Source organism: Dendroctonus ponderosae, unplaced genomic scaffold, assembly GCF_020466585.1.
Source record: "Dendroctonus ponderosae isolate FM_Combo_2020 unplaced genomic scaffold, Dpon_F_20191213v2 Dpon_F_20191213_1, whole genome shotgun sequence".
Classification (NCBI taxonomy): domain Eukaryota; kingdom Metazoa; phylum Arthropoda; class Insecta; order Coleoptera; family Curculionidae; genus Dendroctonus; species Dendroctonus ponderosae.
In genome coordinates, this window is record NW_026017110.1 from 32,562,106 (window position 1) to 32,587,457 (window position 25,352).

General features: G+C 37.6%; 1 protein-coding gene across 8 annotated transcripts in view; it reads right to left on the minus strand.

Moving 5' to 3' along the window:
* Positions 1-289: 289 nt before the first annotated feature.
* LOC109541915 (leucine-rich repeat serine/threonine-protein kinase 1) overlaps positions 290-25,352 on the minus strand; it is a 444,231-nt gene continuing 419,168 nt past the window's right edge. For 6 of the 8 annotated variants that reach the window (XM_048670747.1, XM_048670748.1, XM_048670746.1 and 3 more), the window contains 10 exons: positions 21,624-21,954; positions 20,318-20,996; positions 19,651-20,109; positions 15,381-15,522; positions 15,093-15,325; positions 14,843-15,038; positions 14,573-14,759; positions 12,963-13,211; positions 6,056-6,362; positions 290-1,970 (listed from right to left, as the gene is read on the minus strand). In XM_048670747.1, the coding sequence (XP_048526704.1) occupies positions 1,614-1,970; positions 6,056-6,362; positions 12,963-13,211; positions 14,573-14,759; positions 14,843-15,038; positions 15,093-15,325; positions 15,381-15,522; positions 19,651-20,109; positions 20,318-20,996; positions 21,624-21,954 (3,140 nt within the window). In that variant the 3' untranslated portion in view covers positions 290-1,613. Of the gene's footprint in view, positions 1,971-5,358; positions 5,715-6,055; positions 6,363-12,962; positions 13,212-13,489; positions 14,519-14,572; positions 14,760-14,842; positions 15,039-15,092; positions 15,326-15,380; positions 15,523-19,650; positions 20,110-20,317; positions 20,997-21,623; positions 21,955-25,352 lie in introns of those variants that run through there. The other 2 variants (XM_048670749.1, XR_007282525.1) reach the window with 2 other exon arrangements.

The following is a 25,352-nucleotide window of genomic DNA, read 5'->3' on the forward strand; positions in this document are numbered from 1 at the left end:
CCGCTCTATCAATGCAACATGAAACAGCTATATGTTTAGCTGCCGAAAGTCCACGTGCTCAATCATTTATAACAGATTTTTAGGCCCATCTATTAAAATAGTGCTCATGTAATGGCACATTTTGGCTTTGAAAACTAGCTTGCAGCCGTTACCATAAGGTTACGCTGGGAGCTAATGGGTTAAGAGCAACTGCAAAAACTAAGCATATAATAGCAAGTTAAGAATACATGTAGAACTTCCATCATAAAAAAGAAGAATGATAATAGGTTGAAAATAAAGGGCCGTATAATAATTAATAATATCTTCATATTTTGAGAAATCATCACAGATCATGAAAACAGTCCAAATTATTACAATCTAAACAACACAAAAACGCAAAAATAATTTAAAAAATCACTTGCACAAAAAATAAAGAATTAAAATTAATAACAATACCACTACAAATTGGAATGCAAATACATCGATCGGTGCACTACTTTTAGTAATAAATTTGATCAAATGATTCATAAAAATAAATGCTTCATATTATTGATAATTCATTGAAAAACTTTAATCGAATTGAAAATATATTTAAATGGGGTAAGTTTTATAACTAAACTATTTCAAATTTTTTGCGATGCCAACCATATCTAAATTGTTATGTATAATGTATAATAATTTCGTCAGTGCAACATACAGTCAAGCATCAACAAATATCAACCGAACTCTACAAACACTTGAGAATAAGAAAATGTAGGACAGAAAGAACAAAACCTTTCTTGGTAAACTGTAAACTGATTCAGCTAATATTCCGGCAAAATGTATGTTTTAAAACGTATATAATCCAAAATAATATTGCAGTTTGTTGACAAGGATGCTAATTGGCGAAATATTTTTTCGAAGTTTGTTGAGATGCTTGGGTTAATCGGTCCATAGATACAAAAACATTTTTTTGGGCCAACGCTACGGCTATATTTGAGCCATCTTAAGGACTAAAAGGAAACTGAGTGGTTTTAGTTTTAATACTAAAAGTTATTAACCCAAACACTTCAAAAAATATCTTTACAAAATATTGAACTTCTAATATATCTAGGATTAACACTTTAAGTAAAATACACTTTTATACAGTATGATTTCAAATATAAAAACACGTGTAGTTGATCATATAAGCTATTACCGAATCCGCCCTAGTTTCTGAGCTACAAAATATCTAGGTCTAAACCACCAAAACGTATTTTTCCTCCATTTGACTCGGACTGTAAATAACTTAACTCAAAACCATAATTTTTTTTTCAAGGAAGTTTGTGGACAAACGCTACAAATTGCCTGTGATTGACCATAACATGTCTTGTTAGTGACACATTAAGGTTTTTTATTCATTTTGAATCTCAAACTATTCTACAACGGTCCTTGGAACGGAAGCCACTAAAGTATACAACCTTAATGACATTTTCATTCGTCATGCTTCGAGAATGACTGTAAAAGCTGCTTAAAATTAGGAACCGTCTCAATGCAATAGCACACTATTTGAATACAATATATTCAGATACATCAATAATTAATTTTCAGTAATTGAAAAACATCCATATTTCACTCGGCTAATTAATAGATAAAATCTTATTAGAGAAAGTGATTTAAACCGCACTCCAATGCTCTGCTTTCCAAAGCAATATGAACATGTTGGGTTTATTCAAATACGTGGTATAACTCGTTGGCATAGGACTGGCAAGTGGAGTTCCCACAGGAAATGGTACGTCGGTGTACCTGGACAATAAACTGCGGTAGCCTCTACCTATTGTGGCTATTAAAGGTGTATTTTCGTGACTCTCGTTAATGCTCTTTGGTACTGCTAAAGGAACTATCAATTTAACCTCTTCTTCGTAAGGTCTGAAAATCGTTATAGGTCTTAACGTCGATTTTTCTGCTATAATCACACATCCCCAAGTGGTTCCAATGTAAATTTCATCATTTAGTACAACCAGTGTGGAAACCTGCCAAATATGAAACCAAATTAAATAAATATATTAATAATCTGACTAGCTAAAATATAATCTAAATTCAGTCAGACAAGTTTTTGTAAAAAAGGTTTATGTAACTTTTTTACATAAACTTGTTTGATTTAATTTCATCCAGTGTGTACACACCAACTTCTTCTTGTTATAATCTATATGACTGTGAAAATTGACGTGAACTTAATAAACATGTATTTTTTACGTTTTAAGTTTAAACGTAGTTACAACAATAAATCTGAATCCACAAGACGTACCAATATAAACTAATTAAAATAACAAAATTTCAACGAAAACGTTGAGCCTCGAAGTCTCCAATAGGTAGACGTCCTTGAGACAAATGGAGCCCACCTCCAATTTGTATATCTTAAATAGAATAATCAGTCGAGTTACACCTTTTTTTAAAGCTCTTAAGATCCTCTCTCTCTCTCTCTCTCAAAAGATCTCTTTGCAGTCATATCTAGTTTAATATACTTTATCTACAACTGTTATATAATGACTATGATTTGGCACTCTTTCAAATGTCATAATGATGTTCATTACCGCACTAGTGTTTTTTTCAATTAATTTATTACCGCACTAGCGCCCAGTATGGTTCCAGCAAGATGTTGCTCCACCACATGCTAGAATACTGGCTGATTATTTGTCTGAAATATTTCCCAGCAGAGTTATTTCCTACAATGGGCAGATACGTTGGATGGCACGATCACCAAATCTTTCCTCTTTAGATTATTATTTATGGTGAACTATGACAAACCTCATTTATAAATCTGTACCCACCCATATTATCGACCTGCGAAGGAAGATTATCACAACCTTAAAGACCAAAATTAGAAGAGGCGTGTTAAAATCAATACAAAATTTAAGAAGACGCATAAATCTATGCTTGGAAGTGGAGTGGCTTTTGAGCACATCTTATAATTTTCTTAATTTCCTAGTTTCTCGAAGTTTAGTATGATCCTTTGCAAATTTATATTACACTTTTTCCTTTTTTTCTGTTTGAGCAGAATTCAAACAGATATAGACACCGTCTATAATCTGCTGATTCTTCTTTAGAAGAGTGGGTGTTATTCCAAAGCACTCTTTGCAAAAACAAAATGTTTGTTATTTTGACCAAACAGCAAGACTGAACTTTAACATGGGATACATCATCGCAGTCTGAAAAAAAACTGAATTCAAACATGTAAAAATCAAAGATGACGCCCAAAAGAAAAAACAAAGTTGATGATGGTTGTCAAGAATCCATAAGTCTGATTTTAGTTACAACATGAAGAAATATTATTCATTTTAAATTTAGTCGCCAAATAAGCTGCGGAAAAAATAAAGGCAATTTTTTTGAATTCCGATTTTTCCGGTTATCTCCGAAAGTAGCAGAAATTTTTAAAATTTTCAATGAGCATTTTAGTATGCTCTAGACTGCCCAACTTTGCCCCAATTTAACCAATCTCGTATATAGTATGGTTACCGACATCTCCCATAGTTGAGCTACAAAAATGGACACCCTGTATATTCTCAACCAAGCCATTAAGAATGATGTTGCAATGTTTAAGAGCAAAACATTAATTGGAATAATCTTTACGAATTATGAATCAGACAATATTTTCAAGAAATGATGCTCTGGAAATGTGTAAATATCGTGAATAAAAAAGAACTGAGCATATTTCTGAGAATATGTATGAAAATTCAAATAACCTTTACTAATATGGCGGATTTATGTTTTTGACAATACACGAATATTCATTCATCCAATTTGTAAAAAAATACTTCTTGATTAAACTACAAATATATTTGTTATTTAAATAGTTCAAGAAAACACCTAAGTTAAATGACAAACACTTGCTATTTATTTTTTCAATCTGTTATATTCGCTGTTATAAGACGCTGCCAACTGGACTGTTTCTCCCAGGAATAGAAACAAATTACTATAGTTGTCTTCACTGCATAATAAGTTCAATTTCACCAAAGATGTCTCTCTTGGCTCGCGCAATTACTAAATGACACCAAATTAAACAGCAAAGTTTTCCAGCATCAGGAGCAATATAACTCATAAAATTTAACAGCAAAGTATTCTCTTTAGTCAATGTCAGGTGTAAATATATATATAAAGAAGTAATTATTTTGAAATTGAGGCGAAAATTAATAAAACTAGTATGGATGAGACGATGGATTATGCGTAGAAATAAACTAGGGGCATCAGAAACTCTACTAAGGGAATTGCAATTAGAATAGCCAAAGTCTTTTTGCAATTTTCTCAACTCAGATTCGACAAGACGCGCCTCTTCTGCTTGGTCACGTTCCTGTCTATACTGTACCGTGGATGGCCGAGTATCGAACTCTTTCTTCAGCTTCCAACTTTTATTCCACTCGGTACAACTTTAACTACGGAACAGGAACAAACTAACTTCTAAATTAACGTCAACTTCACAAACAATAACAATAACAAACGCAAAACTCGGATTTCCGACTCGCGGGGTTTAACCTCTTCTGAACTCGGTCGCTGTTGTCACTTGACTCCCTCCCCATGGTGCTCGTCGTCGCTTATATAGTTTCCTCCAGGTAACCCAGAAGGTTCTCGAAATCTCCAGTCCAGGTGCGAAATTTCCCGCTTGTCAGTGTCATATTTGACAGTCCAAATGGGGCTCAAATGGGGCTCCCATTTACTGAAATACCATGAATTTCGATCCCCCATTCCAAACCTGAGTACCCCAGGCCATTTCCGTTACAATACTTATAATCGGCAATCGATGGATCCCATAGACATGGGTATGATTGGTAATATTCCAGAAATGTAATCAAATCTGAAGGGAACATTTAAAACCAAACCAAATGAAAATATCGCGCCAAAGATTGATAACCTTCAAGAAATGTCAACGAGGTATCGGCAGTGTCACGATGTCGCAGTGTATATCAAACAATTTTGATATGTGACACTAAAGTCACAACACTACATTGAGACATTCGGCTGTTCAGACAATGACATTGTTTTGAAATTCATGTCCCGACATTAGATGTCACGACATTAATGTAAAACTCAGATTGACTTGCACCTGTAATTCTGTAGAATCGCTACTACCCAAAGTAGTAGCGATTCTGAAAAGAGAATGGCGAGTTGGTCAATTTGTAGAATGTGCGAAATGAAGATTGTCGGATTTCGTACATTGCTGGTATCATATAGACATTGAAATACTTACATTTTAAAATAGGCAATTTCTAAAAATTGCAGCAATGGCATGCGGAAAAACAATACTTTTGAATCTACATCTACATCACATACTACTCTCATATAATCTCATTCTCATTCTCAACCAAAGATAATGCTGAGAAACCTCTTATATGATTTGACCTCAAAGGAGTAATAACATAGATCCAATAACTCAAAACAGGTATATTTTTTACACAAAACTGCGGTGTTCTTTTTAATGCTTAACATTAAAAGAATAAAGAGTTTTTAGTGTACGAAAATTCTAAATGAAAGGGATTCTTCGAGGCTTAAGCGGACATATAATTTTTGGAATACGAAAAATTTACTGCTTTCGGCAGAACTTGGAACGACCTTCATGACGCCGGCATAATGCTCTACCAACTAAACTACGAAGCTGATAAGATTCGCTCCAGCCTTCGGGCAGTAAATCGTTCTTGATTCCAATACAGGGTGATACTAATACGTGTGCAGTTCCCACATCTTTAGCCCAGGCAAAGTCAACAATCTTTGACGAATTACTGGCGCTGAAATAAAAGAAGGACAAACTGGTCTCGGTTCACAGTAGTAGTAGTAGATTAATTGCATTGATGTATTATATTTTGCGAGAGTGCAGCCCATCCTGGTACTTGGGGTTTGCCCTCATTATCTTTCAGAAACCCTTAATGGAAACGAAAAAGATTCTCAGAACACCACCAGGTCAGTTCCACACAGTCCCTTACGGATCACGTGTTCTCTATCCGCACATGTAGTTACAATTACGTTTTGTAAACTATTTCTATGACTCTACTTTGTATTTGCGCGTATTGAATTTAAATAAAGTGAATTAAATAAATATTAACCAATAAAATTCCAACAAAATTCTTACCTGGCAATTTGTTGGACTCAAATGTTCCTCGATAGCAATTGACTTTAAACTTTCGGAACAGGGAACCAACTTTGAACAATCCAGTTTGTTAGCAATCGATCGAGTCTTCACGTCCCATTGATACACCACGCAACCGGGTCTCACATAAGACCATACCATATTTTCAGTTGATACTAGATTTATTACGTCTACCAAATCGATTACTGGTTGATAATGATTTAAGACTTCATGACTTGCTACAACTTGGTCTTTTATTGTGTATATAGTAATTTGTCCATTAGGTCCTCCACACCATAACTCACAAACCCTACAATGACAAATAAAATTAACAAGTTGTTATATTAGAAACTTCATAGAACAAAGTCTTATTATTTTCATCAGAACCCTGCTCCTAAATTTTGGACGGATTGGTGAATGCGTAAATGAAAAAATCTAAAGTAAACGTGACTGTTGTCTCGTAAAGGAATGCCAGATACTTATACGGGTAGTACGGTACTCCGGTATGATGATGTCTTTCCCTTCGCTTATTGTCGGCCCAGGAGCCGAGCATATAACAAGCCACAAAAACACAGCAACCAATGGAAATAACAAAAAACCAACTACAATAACTGAACTAAAATTATGACAAGTCTATGGCCGGCATGCATAGTCAATCCGAACCGATTCGCCGTAATGTCGCCGTCATAGATGAAAACAGGAGCATTGTTGCCAAGGCTTGGGTAAAGAAAGTAGTATAGTGATAAACAAAAAGTCGCCCAAATCGCATAACGTTGACAAAGACTTTTTAATCTTTTTAATCTGAAGGCATATCAGTTGGCCTATATTTTATTTATTATCACAATCACAATCAAATTATAACAATCGCTCGTTCGCCGATCTTAAGTATGCTCAATTCGGTGTTTTATGGCGAAATGTTGGAGATGGTCTTACCCATCTCCGACCACTGGTTGCGTTAGTGTGTATTTAGGAACTGGAGATGTATTTTAGCATAAGTTAATTAATATAAATATTAACGACACCCCGGACACTCTCAGATCTACCAACAGCTTCTTGATGAAGGTGGAAGAGTGGACTGAGGTAAGGTCGCCCTGTTGTCCTTGAGTGGAGAAATCGCCTCTAAAGGCGGAAGAACCAATAGGGCCAACGGCATCAGGATGCAGAAAGCAAGAATGGAAGAAGAAAATACTGCATCAAATATCCCTTGTGAATATCTTAAGAAAATCACTCATCATGGCAATGGTAAAATTAACACTGGCCCCGAGTCCCGGCGCTTCTTAAATGAAGCAGGGGTGCGAAGAATCTCCGGATTTGCTATAATGAGAAATTCACTAACAATTGGAACATTGGAGAATGTTCGAGGCCTACTAAAATCAAGAAAGGTCCATAACTTAATTCAGGAAATGAAAAGAAACAAAACACAACTATTAGGATTGAGCGAAGTAAGATGGCTCGGTACAGGAAAAATTGAAATTGATGACCACATTATCTACGTCTCGAGAGGAAAAGATAGCTGTAGTCAACAATATGGCGTCGCATTTATCATACACAAGAACATTGATAAATCAATAGAAAACTTCACCCCTACTTCGAAAGAATGGCGCTAATGTAACTTAATCTAAAAACACGATACTCAACCTCGTACAAGTACATGCACCCACATCAAACAGAGAACAGAATGAAATTGAAGAATTCTATACCGGAATAACGGTCATCACACAAAACCTTAAGAAACACCATATCAACATAATAACTGGGCGACTTTAATGCAAAAATCGGCAAAGAAAAGTTAACCGGTATCACTGGAAAATACGGACTGGGCACGCGCAATGTCAGAGGCGACCGACTAATACAATTTTGTCGAGAAGAAGAATATGTGATTCAAACACCTGGTTCAAACTACCTCCTAGACGAATCTATGCCTGGAAATCACCTCAAGACAACGAGCAAAATGTTGTAAGGAATCAAATCGACTTTGTTCTGATTAATCGCAGATTCAAATCAAGTATTCAGAGTGCAAAAACCTATGCAGGCATGCATGTATCATGTGTAAATCATCAGAATGCAATGCGGCCGTTATCAAACTAAGACACAAGCTAAAAACAATAAGCCGAAGGAAACCAAAAAAGTGCAATATTGAAGCACTTCGAAACAAAGTGATTAAAGAAAAAGTAACCACCAAACTTAATGAAGAACTGAAAGAAACAATAATAACGGGAGATGGAATGGAATATGCATGGCAGACCATAAAAAGTAAGATAGTTGGAGTACAGGGCGCCGCGGTAGGTCGCACCATAAACCCCGAACAAACTCCGCCTTAAATTTTGGCACCCATGAGAGCAGACTCCGCGGGTATTTAATACCCTGCACCAGAAACTTCGGGATCAACATACAGAGTTCAGACTTCGACCGGTCAACATCCAGAGCTCCAATGCAGAGTTAACCTGGTTGATCACCCATAGCAAGAAGAGGAAGTGGAAAACACAATAGCCGCCCACTTGCAAAACTGGCAGCCCACTCCAGTCAGAAAAGTCACCACATAGATCATCCAGGACATCCAGGACATCATCAAGGGGGCAAAGAGGAAAAAGGCCCCTGGACATGATGGAATATCAAATGAGGTCCTCAAGATACTTCCAGAAGCAACAATTGAGAACCTCACCACAGTGGCAAATGCAATCTTGGAACTTATTATATTGGTTCCCAAAAAAGGAGCAAACAGGAAGCTGCTTAAGTCCTACAGGCCCATCAGCCTATTACCAATGATGGCCAAAGTAACGGAGAGGTGTATCCTGAACCACATCCAGGATACAATAGAAGACAAGAAGGTGCTGCTCGATGAACAACATGGATTCAGGCCGGGACATAGCACTAACACACTCGCAGCCCGGCTGACAACAAGAATCCAGCAAAGGTTGAACCGTTAAAGCGGTCTAGGATCCGTCTTCCTAGACATGTCAAAGGCGTTTGACAAAGTCTAGGCACCAGGCCCTGATAGCCAAGATGATCACAGCAGGCTTTCCGGGCTACCAAGCTCATCAGCAGTTACCTATCTGGACGCAGCTTCCAGATTAAAATCGAGAACCAGCTCTCAACCAGTCGACCGATGATGTCAGGAGTACCGCAAGGATCAGTGGAGATCTTCAACATCTATATGGCAGACTCTCCAAGCACCACCAATACAGAGTGCTACATCTACGCAGATGATGTAGCAATCACTGCCGCAGGGAAGGGCACTTGCATGAAAGCTAGACTCCAAAGAGATCTCGGCCAGGTCCAACAATGGATCAGGAAATGGAAAATGGAGTTTAATCCGGCGAAGACACAGACCATTCACCAGAGGCTTCAAGACTCCGCCAGGCATACTAGGGCTTGTAGGACAGCGGCTACCCTGGAGGTCCAAGGTTACCTATCTTGGACTCATCTACGACAAGCGACTAGTATGGAACGACCAAATGACAGCCACAACATCCAAGGCAAGATACCTGCTCCAGGCCTACTATCCTCTGCCGACAGGTAAGCTCTTCCTGCGAACAAAGGTTAGAGCTTACAAACAATTAATCCGCCCGGTGCTGACCTACGGATCTCCTGCATGGTCCACGGCCAGCACCTGCCAGAAACACAAGCTGGCACTAATCCAGAATCGGATACTGAGGATAGCAGCCAAGGCCTCGTACTTTGTCAGAAATTCCACCCTGCAAAAAGACCTCAAAACAGATGACCTGCTGGACCATATCCGGAACTTAACATCAAAGTTCCTGGACAACGCCCGGCAAAGCAAGAATCCCACAGTCCGGGTCTCTTGCAAAAAGAAATTCCCTGTGACCGCAGACCTCTCCTTGCGGACACAGTCTAAGAAGAAGACGTAAACCACATGCGATGACCAGTTCCTGCACCACATCGAGGACCATGGGCTAACTTTAAGTTAGTTTATAGGAAGCAAGAAAGGTTGTTAGGTTTAGGTTTCGATTAGGTTTTGTTAGGTTAATTTAGATTAAGTCATACGATGATATATCTTAAGTTACATAGAGTGTTAGACACTCTAACGATGTTAGATTTAAGGACTCGTTGATAAGTAGCAGTAGGAAGTTTCTTCGGAAGGAAGATCTTGTTCCACTCAGAGCAACGGCTCTTTAGAGTAAGTTCGGGTTTCCCTAAACGCGATCTCCAAGTGAAGGTTTCCCGAATAACTCAAGTTGGGATAACATTGCGCCCCAAGTGTTCCCGGATCCATCCGGCCCACGTCCTTTCGCCACTCGTCCACGCCTTTCGTCCACGGTTGTTGTGTTGAACGGTGTTCTCCATTTTATTTTATTCATTCTCTTTGTTAATTCAGAGCAGCAATTAACTGGCATCCCTGACAGACTTTTAGGCCTCAAGCCTGCCAATTAAACATGGAGCGGGATTTCCGCGCCTTTTCACGCCGCACCACTGGTGGGGATTCGTACCACGCCGAGATCATGCCATCCGCGGACTCTGAGCGCAGATCACCGGCTCCGTCACCGCCGCATTCAGCGACCAGCGAGTGTCTCGTATTTGAGACTACCCGACGACACGTCAGTACATAGAGAAGAACTAAAGAGTGAGGACAGTAAGAAAGGGAAAACATGGATGACGGAAGACATTTTGGAAATTATGGAAGAGAGAAGAAAACACAAAAACAATGCACAGTTATATACAGAAATCCAAAGAACCATCGATACAAAAATCAAAGAAGCAAAGGAAAAGTAGATAAATGAAATGTGTAAAGAAATAGAAGATCTAGGCAGAAAACATGACACATTAAACATCCACAAAAAATTAAAAGAAGCCTCCTATAATAACAAAGAACAAAAGATACCCATCTTAACGGATAACAAAGGAAGAATAATTACAGAAAAAAACGAACAGATGCAAATCTGGAAAGAATTCATAGAAAAATCCTTCGCGGATAACACACCTGAATAAATTACACCAGCCGCCGACGTGGGAAGTGAAAGGACCCCCAATCCTAGACATAGAAGTTAAACATGCGATCCAATATGCAAAGAATAGGAAAGCTTGCGGTCCATACGAAATAGAAATAGATGCATTAAAACTACTAGACGATAACAACATAAAATTACTAACACTCCTCTTTAATAACAAATATAAAGGTCGCGTAATACCATAGGAATGGCTTAAATCAGAATTTATAGCTATACCTAAGAAAGCTAACTCCCGAAAATGCGACGAATTCAGGCTCATTAGCTTGATAAGTCACTTCTAAAAAATATTCTTGAAGATCATACAGAATCGTATCTACAGAAAATGTGAACTAGACATAAGACTCTCAATTTGAATTTAGAAAGGCCTTAGGGACCAGAGAGGCTCTTTTTACAACTCAAACCCTAATTCAGAAATGAATTAGGTAGAGCACCAGAAAAAAATATATCTAGGCTTCATTGATTATCAAAAGGTTATTGATAGAGTGCAAGATGGAAAACTTTTGAATGAATTGCAGAAGATGAAGACGGAAAAAATCTCCGCATAATTCAAATACTTTATTTGAACCAAGAGGCTACTTTAAAATACTCCGGCAATATCACTAAAGGCGTCCACATTCAAAGAGATGCCCCATAGGGCTGCGTCATGTCTCCATTGCTCTTCAACTTATACTCTGAATGCATATTCAAAGAAGCACTAGACGATGTCGAAATTGGTATGAAAATAAACGGTAAATATATTAACAACATTAGATATGCAGACGATACCGTACTAATTGCATAAACTATAGAAGATTTGCAAAATATATTAGATATAGTTCATAATGCTAGTGAGGCAATGGGACTGACGATAAATGTTCAAAAAACTGAAGTAATGGCAATTAACAAAACGCATAAAAACTGTCACATTTATCTAAATAACACCCAACTATAACAAGTCCACAAGTTCAGATACTTAGGAGTAGTACTAAATGATAAGTGGGATCCGGATGTAGAAATAAAAACACGAATAGAACAGGCCAGGAATATGTACAATAAATGGAAGCAAATTATCTCTAATCGTAAACTAGGCTTAGATATTCGACTCAGATTTAAAAAATACGTTTGGCCCTTCTATATGGAGTTAAAGTATGGACACTAAAATTAAATACCATGAGACGCCTAGAAGCCTTTGAAATGTGGCTCTATCGCAGAATGCTCAGAATATCATGGACACAACACATAACGAATCAAGCAGCAATGAGCACCCTTAATAGAGAACTTGAACTAATAACAACGATTAAGAAAAGACAGACCTCATGCTTAGGCCACATAATGAGAAATGACAAGTACAACTTGCTAAGACTAATAATTGAAGGAAAGATAGAAGGCCGGAGCGGAGTAGGCAGAAGAACAATGTCATGGCTACGTAACATCAGAACTTGGACAGGCATGAACGTTCAACAATTACTAGGAGCGGTACATAATAGGGAAGATTTTGATGTAGTGATCGCAAATCTCCAGTAATGGAGTGCACTAGAAAAAGAAGAGGGGCCACTAAAATGGCTGCTTATCGTGACGTCGGTTTTGGTTATTTCCTTCGGGACTGCCTGATGAATCCCTTTACCTCCCTAACCACCCTCGTACCCTGGATCCACTTGTCGCCCCATGCACTATTATTTTAAAGCTGCATGCAAAATTAAGAGTTTATTGTTAGATCTACCAGAAATCCACGGCGGCACGTCAATTTTAAAAAATCCGCCACTTTCTTCTTGTTAGAAATAATGCAATATACGATTCGCTAATGCTACGTATTTAAAATTAAATAAATAACGTTCAAACTGTCCTATTAGTAAGAAGAAAATAAATTCTGTATTAATGCGTATAAGAGGAAAAAAACAAAATCATCTATAAAAAAAACTGACAAGAACTTTAGTAATTAATTCCCTTAACTGTCTAATACGTACCGCTCTCCTTCCCTGAATATCGAACACATACAATTGATTCCAGAAGTTAAGCCCAGCTCGGTCATTACAAATGTCCCTTCTGCAGCTGTAGGTGTCATTGGTCGAATTTCAGAATCGACTAAGAACAGTCTGCCATTTGACAATGCACAAGCTACTCGTTTAAATGGGGCAAGGTAAACTAATGATTGAACCTGGGACTCTGGTTCAGTTTCGAGGGCATAATTAAATAGCTTTCTACCATCGCTAGAACTAAACAATGCGACCTTAAGGATATGTTAGACAATCATCTGCGTAAAACTTTATAAAAAAATGACCGACAATATAATTTTCTAATTTGTAGATTTTGTAAATTTATAGTATCAAACAGGTGACGTTTGAATTAGGTGTACGGAGTGGGCTAAATTGGACACTTTAGAATGGAAATACCTATTTCTATAGCAGATGCACGAAAACTGATGTCAGCGTCTGAGCCTCGATTTTTCCGACCAAATTAATGACCGAAACCATATGTCAATATATCTACCCACCTCATAGGTACACGGTCTTTTCCAGAAATCTGCTCTTTTGCAATGGATCTCTAACTCTTTTCCTGTGATTTCAAAAAAATGTCTACGGAAACACTTCCAAAGCACCTTTTCACATAGTATCCAATCATGTAAATTTTATTTGCGGCAGCAAATAGTTTCCGAGTTATTAACAAAAATATTACATTTTGAAATGGGACACCGTGTATTTTATCATATTTAATTTACGCCTAGAATTATCTTTCCTAAAATATAACACACTATATTTTGCTCAATTATTCAATGAAATATAAAGGTTTAATTATTATTTTTTGCAAATCTCGACTGCAATTGCCCTCTTTGAACGAGTAGGCTTTGGACGTAGGCGAATACCAATGTCAATAATGACAGTTGACAAAGTTTTTCTTAATGCTGTATATATCCTGATTATTTCTGAGTTTTAGTGAAACTATCGAATCTGAAATAAAATATGAGAATAATGAAAAGTGGGATGTGATAATTTTGCAAGATTGCAATATAATTTAACAATTATGGCAAGTTTGAGATCCAAAAAGATATAAGTCAAATAGGTATAGAGAGTTAGAACACATAACATTATTAGGAACCGATGAAAATAATCCCAGAACATCAACGCGAAAGAAACAGATCTGCCAACAACTAGAGCTAGGCGAACTTTGAGAAAATGTAATTTCAAACCGTATAGGACCAGACAAGTTCATCATCTCAGACCTAAGAATTTAGAACGACGAATGAATTTTTGCCGCTGGTTCCTGGACAAATTTAGCAAAGTGCGCAATTTTCCGTTGAAGTTGTATTTGGACAGACGAAGCATATGTATATAGTGCTGGTATTTTCACCCGCTTCAACTCCAACACGGGGGCACAGTGGCCTTCAACTAATGTGCCAAAATTCAGACATTATCTATATATAAATATTAATAGTTTTTCTCTATCTGGTATAGGAGTTTCCGTTTGAGTGTCCAATTTGGGCCATCCTTTACACGCATAAAATAGATAATAGGAGAAACAAGTTCTAAAAAACTTACATAATGATAAAAATAAATGGGATGCAATTAACGTAACTTACGAATATGCATGAATAGATCCCGAACAGTCTCCAATCCACACAGTATCTCCAACTGTACAGGTGGCGGAAGGCTTAATAGGCAATGCCATGGTGTGATATTGCAACCACCCCCTATCAGCTGCAAGCAACAGGTCTATTCTGGAATTTTCGCACATTAGCCACATCTCTGATCCCGACAATCCATCATCTAAAAAGCCAAGATTAGTAAAAGTTAAATGTGAGCAAAGATTGACAATATCGGCAAAAAAAAAATGTTTAAAAATAAATTACCCGTGATGTATGTCAGAGCTGCACTAGTAGACGCTACTACTGAAGCGCTATGTTTCAAAGACACTACGTCGCACAAATGCGTAAATTCTGGTGCACTGGCAATAGACACTATCTGACTTGCGGTCGGTCGGTCTTTTGGCTGTTGAGACCAACATAGAACCATTAAATCCAAGAAGTAGCTTGGATACAGCGTTTCCTAAAAATCAACAATGTGTTCCTCAATTTCCCGTTTATCTTGACACGAACTCACTCTGTAAGTTAAAGGCGGCCTGCCTCCTTCCAGTATGCACTCTTTCACAGATTCGTGTCCTTCAAACGGTTGATGCAATGTTAGTAGTTCGTAAATAAACATTCCAAACGAGAAACAGTCAACTTTTTCGGTGTACTCCTCTTCACCATTGTATCTCATTATTTCGGGAGCCATAAAACCTTCGGTGCCGCCAAAACCTTTGGTCCCAGATGGCAGCGTAAGCCGACTTATGCCTAAGGTACAATTCAAGGTTAGTGCCGCTGAAATAAAGTAGATGTTGCACAGTACCATAATCCGCCACTTTAATGTGAACGGGATAATCGGGGTGATCAATAAATGGAGGTGGCATATCCCATACTAAAATATTTTCAGACTTCAAGTCACGATAGATAATATGTTGCCGGTGTAGGTATTCAACAGCTTTGGCCACCTAGAAGATAATATATCAGTTAGTTCCAGTAATTTCTCAATTCGCCAGTGCTAGTTTGAGACATTTTTTTAACAGAGAGATGTTGTACAAAGTATACTGATTAGCTTCGGTTTCAAACTAGATTTATTTTTGATTGGCAACAAAATATAATCACTATTCTCGGTAGCGATTTAGGAACACTATTATTATTATTATTCTAGAAAAGTATGTAACCGATAACGGACATAATTTGGGAGCAGGATCAGTTCAGAACATGTTCATAACATTTCGTTCCGCGAACGCCGAGTTCAACTCCGCCTGAGGTAAGCGTTGGGTGAACTGAGTAGCCCAATAACTGCCACTGCCGGTCCGAAGCCCGGATAAAAAGAAGAGGGTTCCCAGCTGACGTTAACTACCTACCTGAGGTAAAAACCCATATTGGCTCACAGAACTGAAGACGCCTCGAAAACCGGACAGACCTATCAGATTACGACACTCGCCAGGACATTGGAAAATTAATTGGAGAACGCATTGGCAATCAAAAAGACAACCTGAACACTGCATTACACGAATCGCGTGCTGAATATAACGTCGTGGAACGGAAGAAATCAAGAGATCATACTAGAGATAACGAAGCATAAAATTGACATTAGCCATAATGGTATTTATCTCCTCAGTAAACTCATTTGCAATATTATCTCCAACTTGGACGATGTTCTGGGTATCCACATTTAAGATCTCTAGTTGTCCCTGAAATTATCTGCCAAAGAAGTCAACAACTTGATCATGGTTGATAATAATGTGCTCTTCTGAATCTATCTGCAATAATAATATTATTGGTTTGGTTGGTGGCATCTGTTAATTCTATCAAGTCGTTAATGTTATTGACGAAATACTTTTTAACCATATTGTTTTCTGTATCTACTCTCTAAGTCCCCTGTACAGGGTGTCCCGATAAGGGTAAAGAGCGGCCGTATCTCGACATCGGTAAGGACTTGCGGTTTCTGAAAAAACTCCTTATAAGTAAAGTTGGCATAAAAAATGGGTGAAAAATGTATTAAAGTTCGTAGCTTGACCGCTAGGGAGAGTAACTTCTACCACAAAACAAAAAAGTATTGGTATCTCGGAGAAAGCGGAGATGAGCTATAACTTTAAAAACGTGATTTGAGAGCTTGGGGAATACCACATCGTTTGTATCTCTGACATTGTTTTGTATTTATCATAATAAAAGACCCTTGCAGTTTTCAGTACTTAACTTTAAATTTCTCCTGAACCCCTCGAACGATTCCACTATTTTTGGCCTTGTTTGAAAGATCATGTTAATATCTTTTAAAAACCTTTTTTCGTTAAACCGTTTGGTTTGAAACAAGTTAACAAGAGGTCGTTTTCTGCTGCGGTTACACATTTTTGTGATTTTTGGATATTAGGTAAATAGTACGATACTTTTGATTCGACACGCTCTTACACAGCTTGAAATTACCTACATTTTAGTGAAAACCGAATCGCGATATCTTCAGTCGTTCTCGATTTATAGAAGAAAATGTAAATATTTTTAGTTCAGAAATCGGATCAAGTTGACATAGTCAGAAACAAATCACCTAGCGACGTAGCCATGGTAACTGCTCAATTGAAAGGATCGCTAATTTGGTAATAATTGTCAAAAATTAATTCTTAGAGTTTCTACAGTTTACATTTTTACGCGAGTTTTTGATGATTGATGCAGTGCCATTTCCACAGAGAAGATATTTTTCTAGACAAGTGTTTTCCAGACTAGCTAGGAGATTGAAGGAAACTGGTAACGTACAGACCGTTCAGGCACCTGGAAGAGTTCTCAGAACCCGCACCGTAGAAAATATTGTTAACGTTTTGGCCTGCGTGCAATACGATCCCGTCTTAAGCATATCGGACGACCTGGGAGTTCCAAAAACAATTGTCTATAAGATTCTTCAAAATAATAATATGCATCCCTACCACATTGTTTTACACCAGGCATTAAATAATACTGATTATGATAGTAGGCTAAACCATTGTCATTGGCTGTTGATGATTCGGGAAGATCAAAATTTTCTGTCACACATATTATGGACCGACGAAGCCACTTTCAGTAGCGCAGGGGGCCTTAATTTGCATCATATGCACTATTGGTCCGAGAAAAACCCACATTGGATGCGGCAAGTAGAACACCAAAATTGTTGGTCTGAACGTATGGTGCGGAATCGGCGAAAAAAAAATTATGGGACCACATTTTTTTGACCAAACACTTAATGGAGAAAGGTTCTTGACATTTCTAAACCTTTCTTTGCCATCGCTTTTGGAAGATGTCTCCTTACAAACAAGGAGGAACATGTGGTTCCAGCTTGATGGTTGTCCGACACATTATATTCGAAAAGTACGTCAACATTTAGACGTCAAATTTTCAAATTGCGTGATTGGAAGAGAAGATCTTACTTGCTTAGATTCCTATTTATGGGGTAGATTAAAAGACCTGGTTTTCCAAGACAAACCCACCACCAGCAAAAATATGATGGGAAGAATTAAAAATGCCATCAGAACCTTGTCCAGAGCTGAGATTGAAGCAGCAGTTTTTTTTATGGAAATTAGAAGAAATAAATGCATTGAGAATGATGGAAGACAATTTGAACATTTGTGAGATGTTTTTGGCTTGTCTTTGTGTGGGTAATTTTAAGACTTTTTGAACCTTTACTGTTTCATTGTTACTATTTGTGCCGTACGCTCAGCGCTGAATCTAGGGGGGAAGGGGGGGTACGGGCGCTATAGCCCCGGGCCTCACTTTCTTTTTAGAAATCGGTCGCTGCCGGGATCGTAGCCCCGGGCTTTACCACTGGCTAATCCTATTTTTTTTCCAAAAATTAACATTTTCTTCTATAAATCCAGAACGACTGGAGATATAACGATGTGGTTTCCACTGAGTCCTAAATCCAAAGTCCAAGAGTCCTAGTCCAAAAATAGTAGAATCGGTTAAGTACGTCAGGAGATATTAAATTGTAAGTATTGAAAGCTGCATTCGCCTCGCCGTGTTTTACTACAAAAGATACAAAAAAATATTAAAGAGATAAACGATGTGGTATTACCGAGGCCCTTAAATAGCGTTTTTAAAGTTATAGCTCATCTCCCCTTTTCCCGAGATACCAAGACTTTTATTTTGTTGTAGAAGTTGCGCCTCAAGCTACGAACTTCAATACATTTTACAGTCATTTTTATGCCAACTTTACTTATAAGGACTTTTTTCCTGAAACCGCTAGTCCCTACCGTTGTCGAGATATAGCCGCTCTTTACCCTTATCGGGACACAGTATATTCTGGCTCCACATTTCTTTTTATTACAGTATAGGTTCCATCTTTTGCATATTTATTTATGACAGTATTGTCAGTAATAGATTTTTTCTCTGCATCGATTTGGGCTGATTTTCCTTCAAATGGAGTTTCGTTATTTTATTATTTATTTGAAATAACATTAATTTAAACTAAGGGCTCCGTTGTCTACTTTTTAAAAAAACTTCTTTTCTTACCAAAAGCAACATATATTGGGCTCTTGTTTCGCCACAACGTTGAATGCAATTAAATTCATTCATTTTGCAATTAAATAACTATCTATAATAAGCGAAAAGTACATACACCAAATCCACGATTCTCTCAAAAAATAGAGACAAGCAATTAATATCAAAATTTGCTGCGAATAACATAAGATATTTTGCGATTTGTCCAGTACCATAAGGCTATAATTCAAAATAAGTATTGCTCTATGGAACTGACATAATTATCCAATACATTTAAATCAAAGAGCAACATGTCTAATTGTTGCTTTGTTAAACTAGACTAATTACAAATTCGGCTTAACGCAAAAAAGAAATATCGCATTTAAAGTAGACAAGTCCAAACAATTTCCAGTTGTTGCTGTATGCAAAAGATTAACTACTTAATTTTGGACATATTGCCGTACTAAACTAAAAATGGCCAAATTTGGACTTGTTGCTGTGTAAAACTGGTCCATCGATATAACTTTGTGTTCAGAACTTGTAATTTTTTTACCGCAAACACCCAATGCTTCTACGCGCATGCGATCAGTCCCGAACCAGTTCTGAATGGCTTCCATTAATAAAGCTATAATCAACAAACAATAACAATTTACCTGTAAAATGACTGCCTGAGTTGTATATGGTCCAACTTTCGCTCCAGATCTACGATAGTGTCTCAAAACTAAATCTAATGCTCCCTGCGGTGCCAAATCGAGAACGAGAGCCAAGGGACTGGTGCAAACTCCCACAAAAGGGACAATATTTGGATGTCGTAAGCTGAGTAGAATATTCAGCTCTTGTCTGGCTGTGCAATATGCTTTACAAGCATACTGCAGCGGATCTCGATCCCATTTTCCTTGAGCTACTTTGTAAGCTAAAATGGCCGATTGGCGAGCGTTTGGTCCAGGTTGAACGGGTTGGAGCATCTTCATCGCAACGTCGATAACGTTATTTGAACCCCTCACTTTACAAGCACCTTTGAATACAAAACCGAACGCTCCACGACCTAGTAATTTGCCTTTCTTAATACTTTCCGGTTTTATTATGTATTTCTCGCCAAGATCAAGAAACATCTGAAAAGTGAAACAGTACACTATAAAACTGTTACCGACGCAAATGACTTAAATGTTTCTTATTTCTGGGATTTCATCAAATACAGCATATTAGGAAATGTACATATTTAGGGCAAGCCAAGAAAGCGTTTAATGACATTAGAAAAGTACTTAACTAGTTATTAAGTGAAATTAATTATGACTGACATTCTACAACTAGCTTACTTACCGTATCGGGAGCAATTCGTGCCAACTTTACTTCTCCATGAGATGGACAAGTTAAAAACCTCTCATTATACGATGCCAATATACATTCTTCGACCAACCAGGAATAATAAATCGGCGTCTTAAGAACTTCATCTTGATGTAAATTAGGATGTCCTTCCATTGATACATTCCTACTTGAAACACTCGAGTCTGGATCTACTCCACTGTCCCCTTCCGAAGTGGAAGATTCTTGAGAATTTCTTATTCGATGCATATCTCGATTATAGATCCTACTTTGATCTGCTTCCCCACGTAACAGATCCTGGACTTGGGATGTAGAAGGTTGACTAGTATCAAAATTGTCATGATCGTGTGGGGCTTGATCCATACAGTCAGGGCAAGGCACCAATCGCGTAATCAAGAACTTGCCCTCTGAAGTATGCACAAATCGGGTTCCAAGAGTAGGATACCAGTCTTCCAAAAGAATATCTATATGATCTACAGCTAGAGCTAATAACTGAGCTGTAGACTCTTTAGTGCACTCTAAGATTAATTCGTCTTTAATTATGCACTGACTCATATCCGAATGTTCGGACAATTTTGGTTTCACAATCAATGAATCGACAGGAAATTGAATTTCTAATATTGACGAATTCTGAAGGTCCACGTCGCACCAAACACTGTCTTGTTTTATTTTAAATCTGAAAAAGAATTAATTGTTTTTCAGATTGATTGATCAGATTTCAGATCAATTGATTTTTTTGTGAGGCTAAAGCTGAAAACGCTAAAAGGTAAAAAAGTAGAGTTGCAATTTGCACATATTGAACTAGACCACTCTTAAAAAGTACAAAACGATAAATAAGAACAAAAGTAATAGTTACCTTTAATAAAATATTAAGAAACAAAACAAACAGTTCGTTGTTGTAGACTTAAAAATGAAATGTTAATTTAATTTGCAATATCCTTTCAAAGAAAGCTTTACATTTTACAAATATCAATCATTTTTAACATGTTAAGACTTGAATGGGTCATGTGGATGACAAACAATATGTTAAAGTCGTAAATGCACAGCAGAAAGCTGCGATACTGCTATTGCAGTCGTGGCAGTTAATGTTTTTTTTTAAACAGAAAAAGTTCATATTGAAGATAAAAATTAAGAAACATGTTAAAACACAATTAAGTGGATAATGTCTTTAACATTGACAAAACATTCCAGTCGCATTTCAAAAATGAGAATGTGAACATTCTTAACTAAATACCAGATGCTAAAGAATGGTGTACGACAGTGAATTTCAACTTATTCAATCTTTAAATCAGTATCGACTCACTTTAATTGCCGATAGTGAGCAGCAGTATTGTGCAAAACCTCCTTCAACCGAAACAAAGTTATATCTCCATATTTTAGCTGTAATCCAGTCTGCCACAATACCCATTCGGCGTTTAGGTCCAAGCATTTAGCTAAGTGCGCATCTTGTGCTGCTTCCTTTGGCAGAATAAAAAACGATCTGATTATATCGATTATCGAGTCGTCTGCTAAAATCCGCGAAATCAATCTAGACCAAAATCCTGATGGAAAATAGGACATAAGAAGTAATCGGGTAATGGACTGATCTGTGTGCCTTGAAGTAACTTCGTACTGGATCAGCTCCTGATGTTCAACTGAAACAATTTTTCTCAGCTGAGTTTACAAGTAGATATAATACATAGTCATTTGTTGTATACAATTATAATGACTGTTTATACTGTTTATAAGTATATTAGAAAAATATAACTATAAAAATAAACTATTTTAACTTAAAATTAATTAACTATTATTATAAATTAACTATAAAAAATACTACGCAAAGTTCATATAATTAAGCGAAAACCAATGAATTTTATAAAAAATATATACAGGGTGATTCTAAACCTTATGGACACATATTTTCTTATCCTTTTTTTGTGTCCTTTTGTTCACATTTTTTTGTGAAAGCTTGAAGTGCAAGTTGAAGTTAAAAAAGGATGGCTGACGAGTTAACCTTAAAGGTTTTTTTACTTTAATTTAATTTTCAATACTTAATTATTATCGGCTGTAAGCTAATCCAAATAAATTTACAAAAGGTAATGTAACAAATATTTTAATTTATTATGAAATTAATCTCATAAAATCAAAAAAGATTAAATTATTTAATTTTAATTTAATAAATTAAAGTCAATTGTTATTGAATGTAATTTTTTATATCGGTACATTTATTACTGATACGATTCCATAAATCTTCTCTAGTTTCAGCAGGCGTTGAATATATAAATTCCAAACAGAACAAAAGTCCCAAACGGCAAAAACTTATTCAAATCTGGCGATCGCGGTGGCAAGCGTTGGCGTCAGTTATTTCCGCGACCTATCTATCGATTTAGAAACTGTAGGTTCAAAAATTCACGAAAGTATAGAGAAATTCGGAGGCGCACGATCGTGCATGTCAAGCCGCAGGCAAATCTTCAAGAAGCTCTGGCAAGCAAGAGTGTTTTATAGGAAAAGCAAATAACTTGCACCGTTCAAACGATTAGGTAAAATAAACCACACATTAATTTTAAATTCTCTTTGGTAATGACGGGTTATTTTAAAATGTGGATTTTGATCGGAATATTCATGGCTGTTGTGTAGATTTGTGATTTCCCTCCACTAAAGCAGGCTTCATCAGTGAAAAGGATAAGTCTTCCTGTGACAGTTCTTCAACTTTTTGAAAATCCCGTGACCGTGGACTGTGCTATCTTAAATTGGCTGGACATTCTTCGGGTACTGGTTTGGGGATCATTTCCAATGTAGTGTAAAATTTGCTCTTCATTTCTTGTCTTCACTAAGTAAATGCGACCTCTGTTATTGCGTTGGCAAAGAGAGCCCGTCTTCCGAGCGTTCCGCTCAACATTAGCAAACGTTTGTCGACTTGGAAGCACACGATTTGGAAATCTTCTTGATACTCCACCACACTTCTTCAGCAGTTACGATACTGTTTCAACTTGCTCAGAATGAAAATTTTTCAGCATTTTTATTCAGTGGCGCACCACAAATAACTTCGCGGGTAAAACGAAGGTATGACACAAGAAAAAAACACCCTGTAGATTTTCGCAACTAGTTAGCTTATCGACGGGCAGAGAGTCTAAACAGTAGCCTACGTTAAAAATTTGAGCAAAATATCTCATAAACTGTAGGAGTTAAAGAGAAAAAACAAAATTTTTGGAAATTTGAACACCCTGTATCTCGTTAACCATGGGCCTTAGAAAAAAACTTAAATGGAAATTTGACTTCTTTGCAGGTTCTCTATACGCTCCTGCTCTGTGTCCATAAGCTTGTGTGAATCACCCTGCATATGTAAGAGCTGAAATACCGCAATTGTTGAAAGCCGTTTGGTAACTAACGAAAATGTGTTGTTGTTATATTAAACTAGAAGAACCGACATTTTTTTAAAGATCAAATATTTCGTCATATTATTAAATTATCCAATTCAAAACGTCTGTCATGAGGCAAGTCTACAGCAAAAATAAGTATGACAAGTTCCTATAACACTTTTGCGAAAATTCAATAATAACAGTTAAAGTTAGATTTTAATAATTTATTACATAATAAGAGTTGTAAGCAGCAATTTACCATTGTCACGACTTAAATGGTAGGTACTGGCAATTAGTTTCAAGAAAAGGCCTCGAAAGTCTATCTCTTTTGATAAAACGTCTCTACGGAGAGGAAATATCTAATTTACACCGCCGGTTAAATAAGATGCGCAAACGAAAAGCAGGACTCCTATCGTCACTTGCTTTCCTGAGCCGATGCAGGGATTCCAACATCATCCCCGGCTTCCTGAAGTGCAAAAAAACCCTTAGGACCATGCAAGCACACAGGATATACAACAGGACCGAGAAGTTATTCTTAAGGTAAAGAATCCACAACGTGAGAAGTAAACTAGCAGCAACAGACAGCGAACTTCTAAACCTCTTCTACAAGCTGGGAAACGGTTTGCATTACGCTGACTGGAATAAGATTGACGACATCTCCCACAACAGCATGCAACAAGAATTGGGCGGAGCCACGAAGAGACACAAGAAGAAATTTGAAAAATTGGAAGCCAAACCTAGAGGAACAACTCAAACGACATCAGCCGGGACCCAGCACGAACTGTAGTGAACCTGAGCAGTCACTCACTAACGCCTACTGAGCAATCTGTCTTAGCCAAGAGAGAAAACTTTCCGATTAGCCCAAAAACGATACCCATAAAGGAAATTATCTCGAACACCGAAACAGCAATGCAAGGGCCCCAGAACAAACGGCAAATGATACGCCTGGAAACCACACAAATCCTACGGAAAGGAAAACCACCACCAAGCATCTTAAGCAGAGAAGAACAACATGCGCTCAAGGAAATACGAAGGTGTACAAGCATTGTCGTCCTGCCAGCTGTCAAAGGAAACGCTGCAGTCATCATGTACAGAGAGGAGTATGAGCAGAAAATTCAAAACTTATTGGACCCAGTCACTTACACAAAGCTCAAAAAAGACCCGACTCGAGCCAAGCTCAGAAACATCAACCGCCTGATCAAAATATCCTCAATAGACGAGAACACCATGAAGAGGCTCATTAGGTCAGAAGCCCCCCCCCCACGTTTGTATGGATTACCGAAGATTCACAAGGAACGAATACCACTAAGACCAATCGTCAGTGCTTCGGGATCACCAACTTACGATATAGCAAGACGAAGACCTCAGACTGGAACTTACGGACATGCTTGTCAGCTTTGATGTTGTATCTCTATTTACAAAGGTACCCTTGAACGAATCCATAGAATTAGTGGCGGAGCTATTTGAAGAGAGTACAACAAATCTGTTCAAGGCTTGTCTAAAGGGCACCTACTTCCTGTGGAATGGAGATCACTACGAACAAAAGGAAGGAGTAGCCATGGGAAGCCCACTCAGCCCGATGGTGGCGAATCTATTCATGGAGAAGTTTGAGGAAACAGCGTTGAGCACCGCACCCCTTAAACCAACGATCTGGTACCGATATGTCGATGACACGTTCGTGCTATGGAGGCATG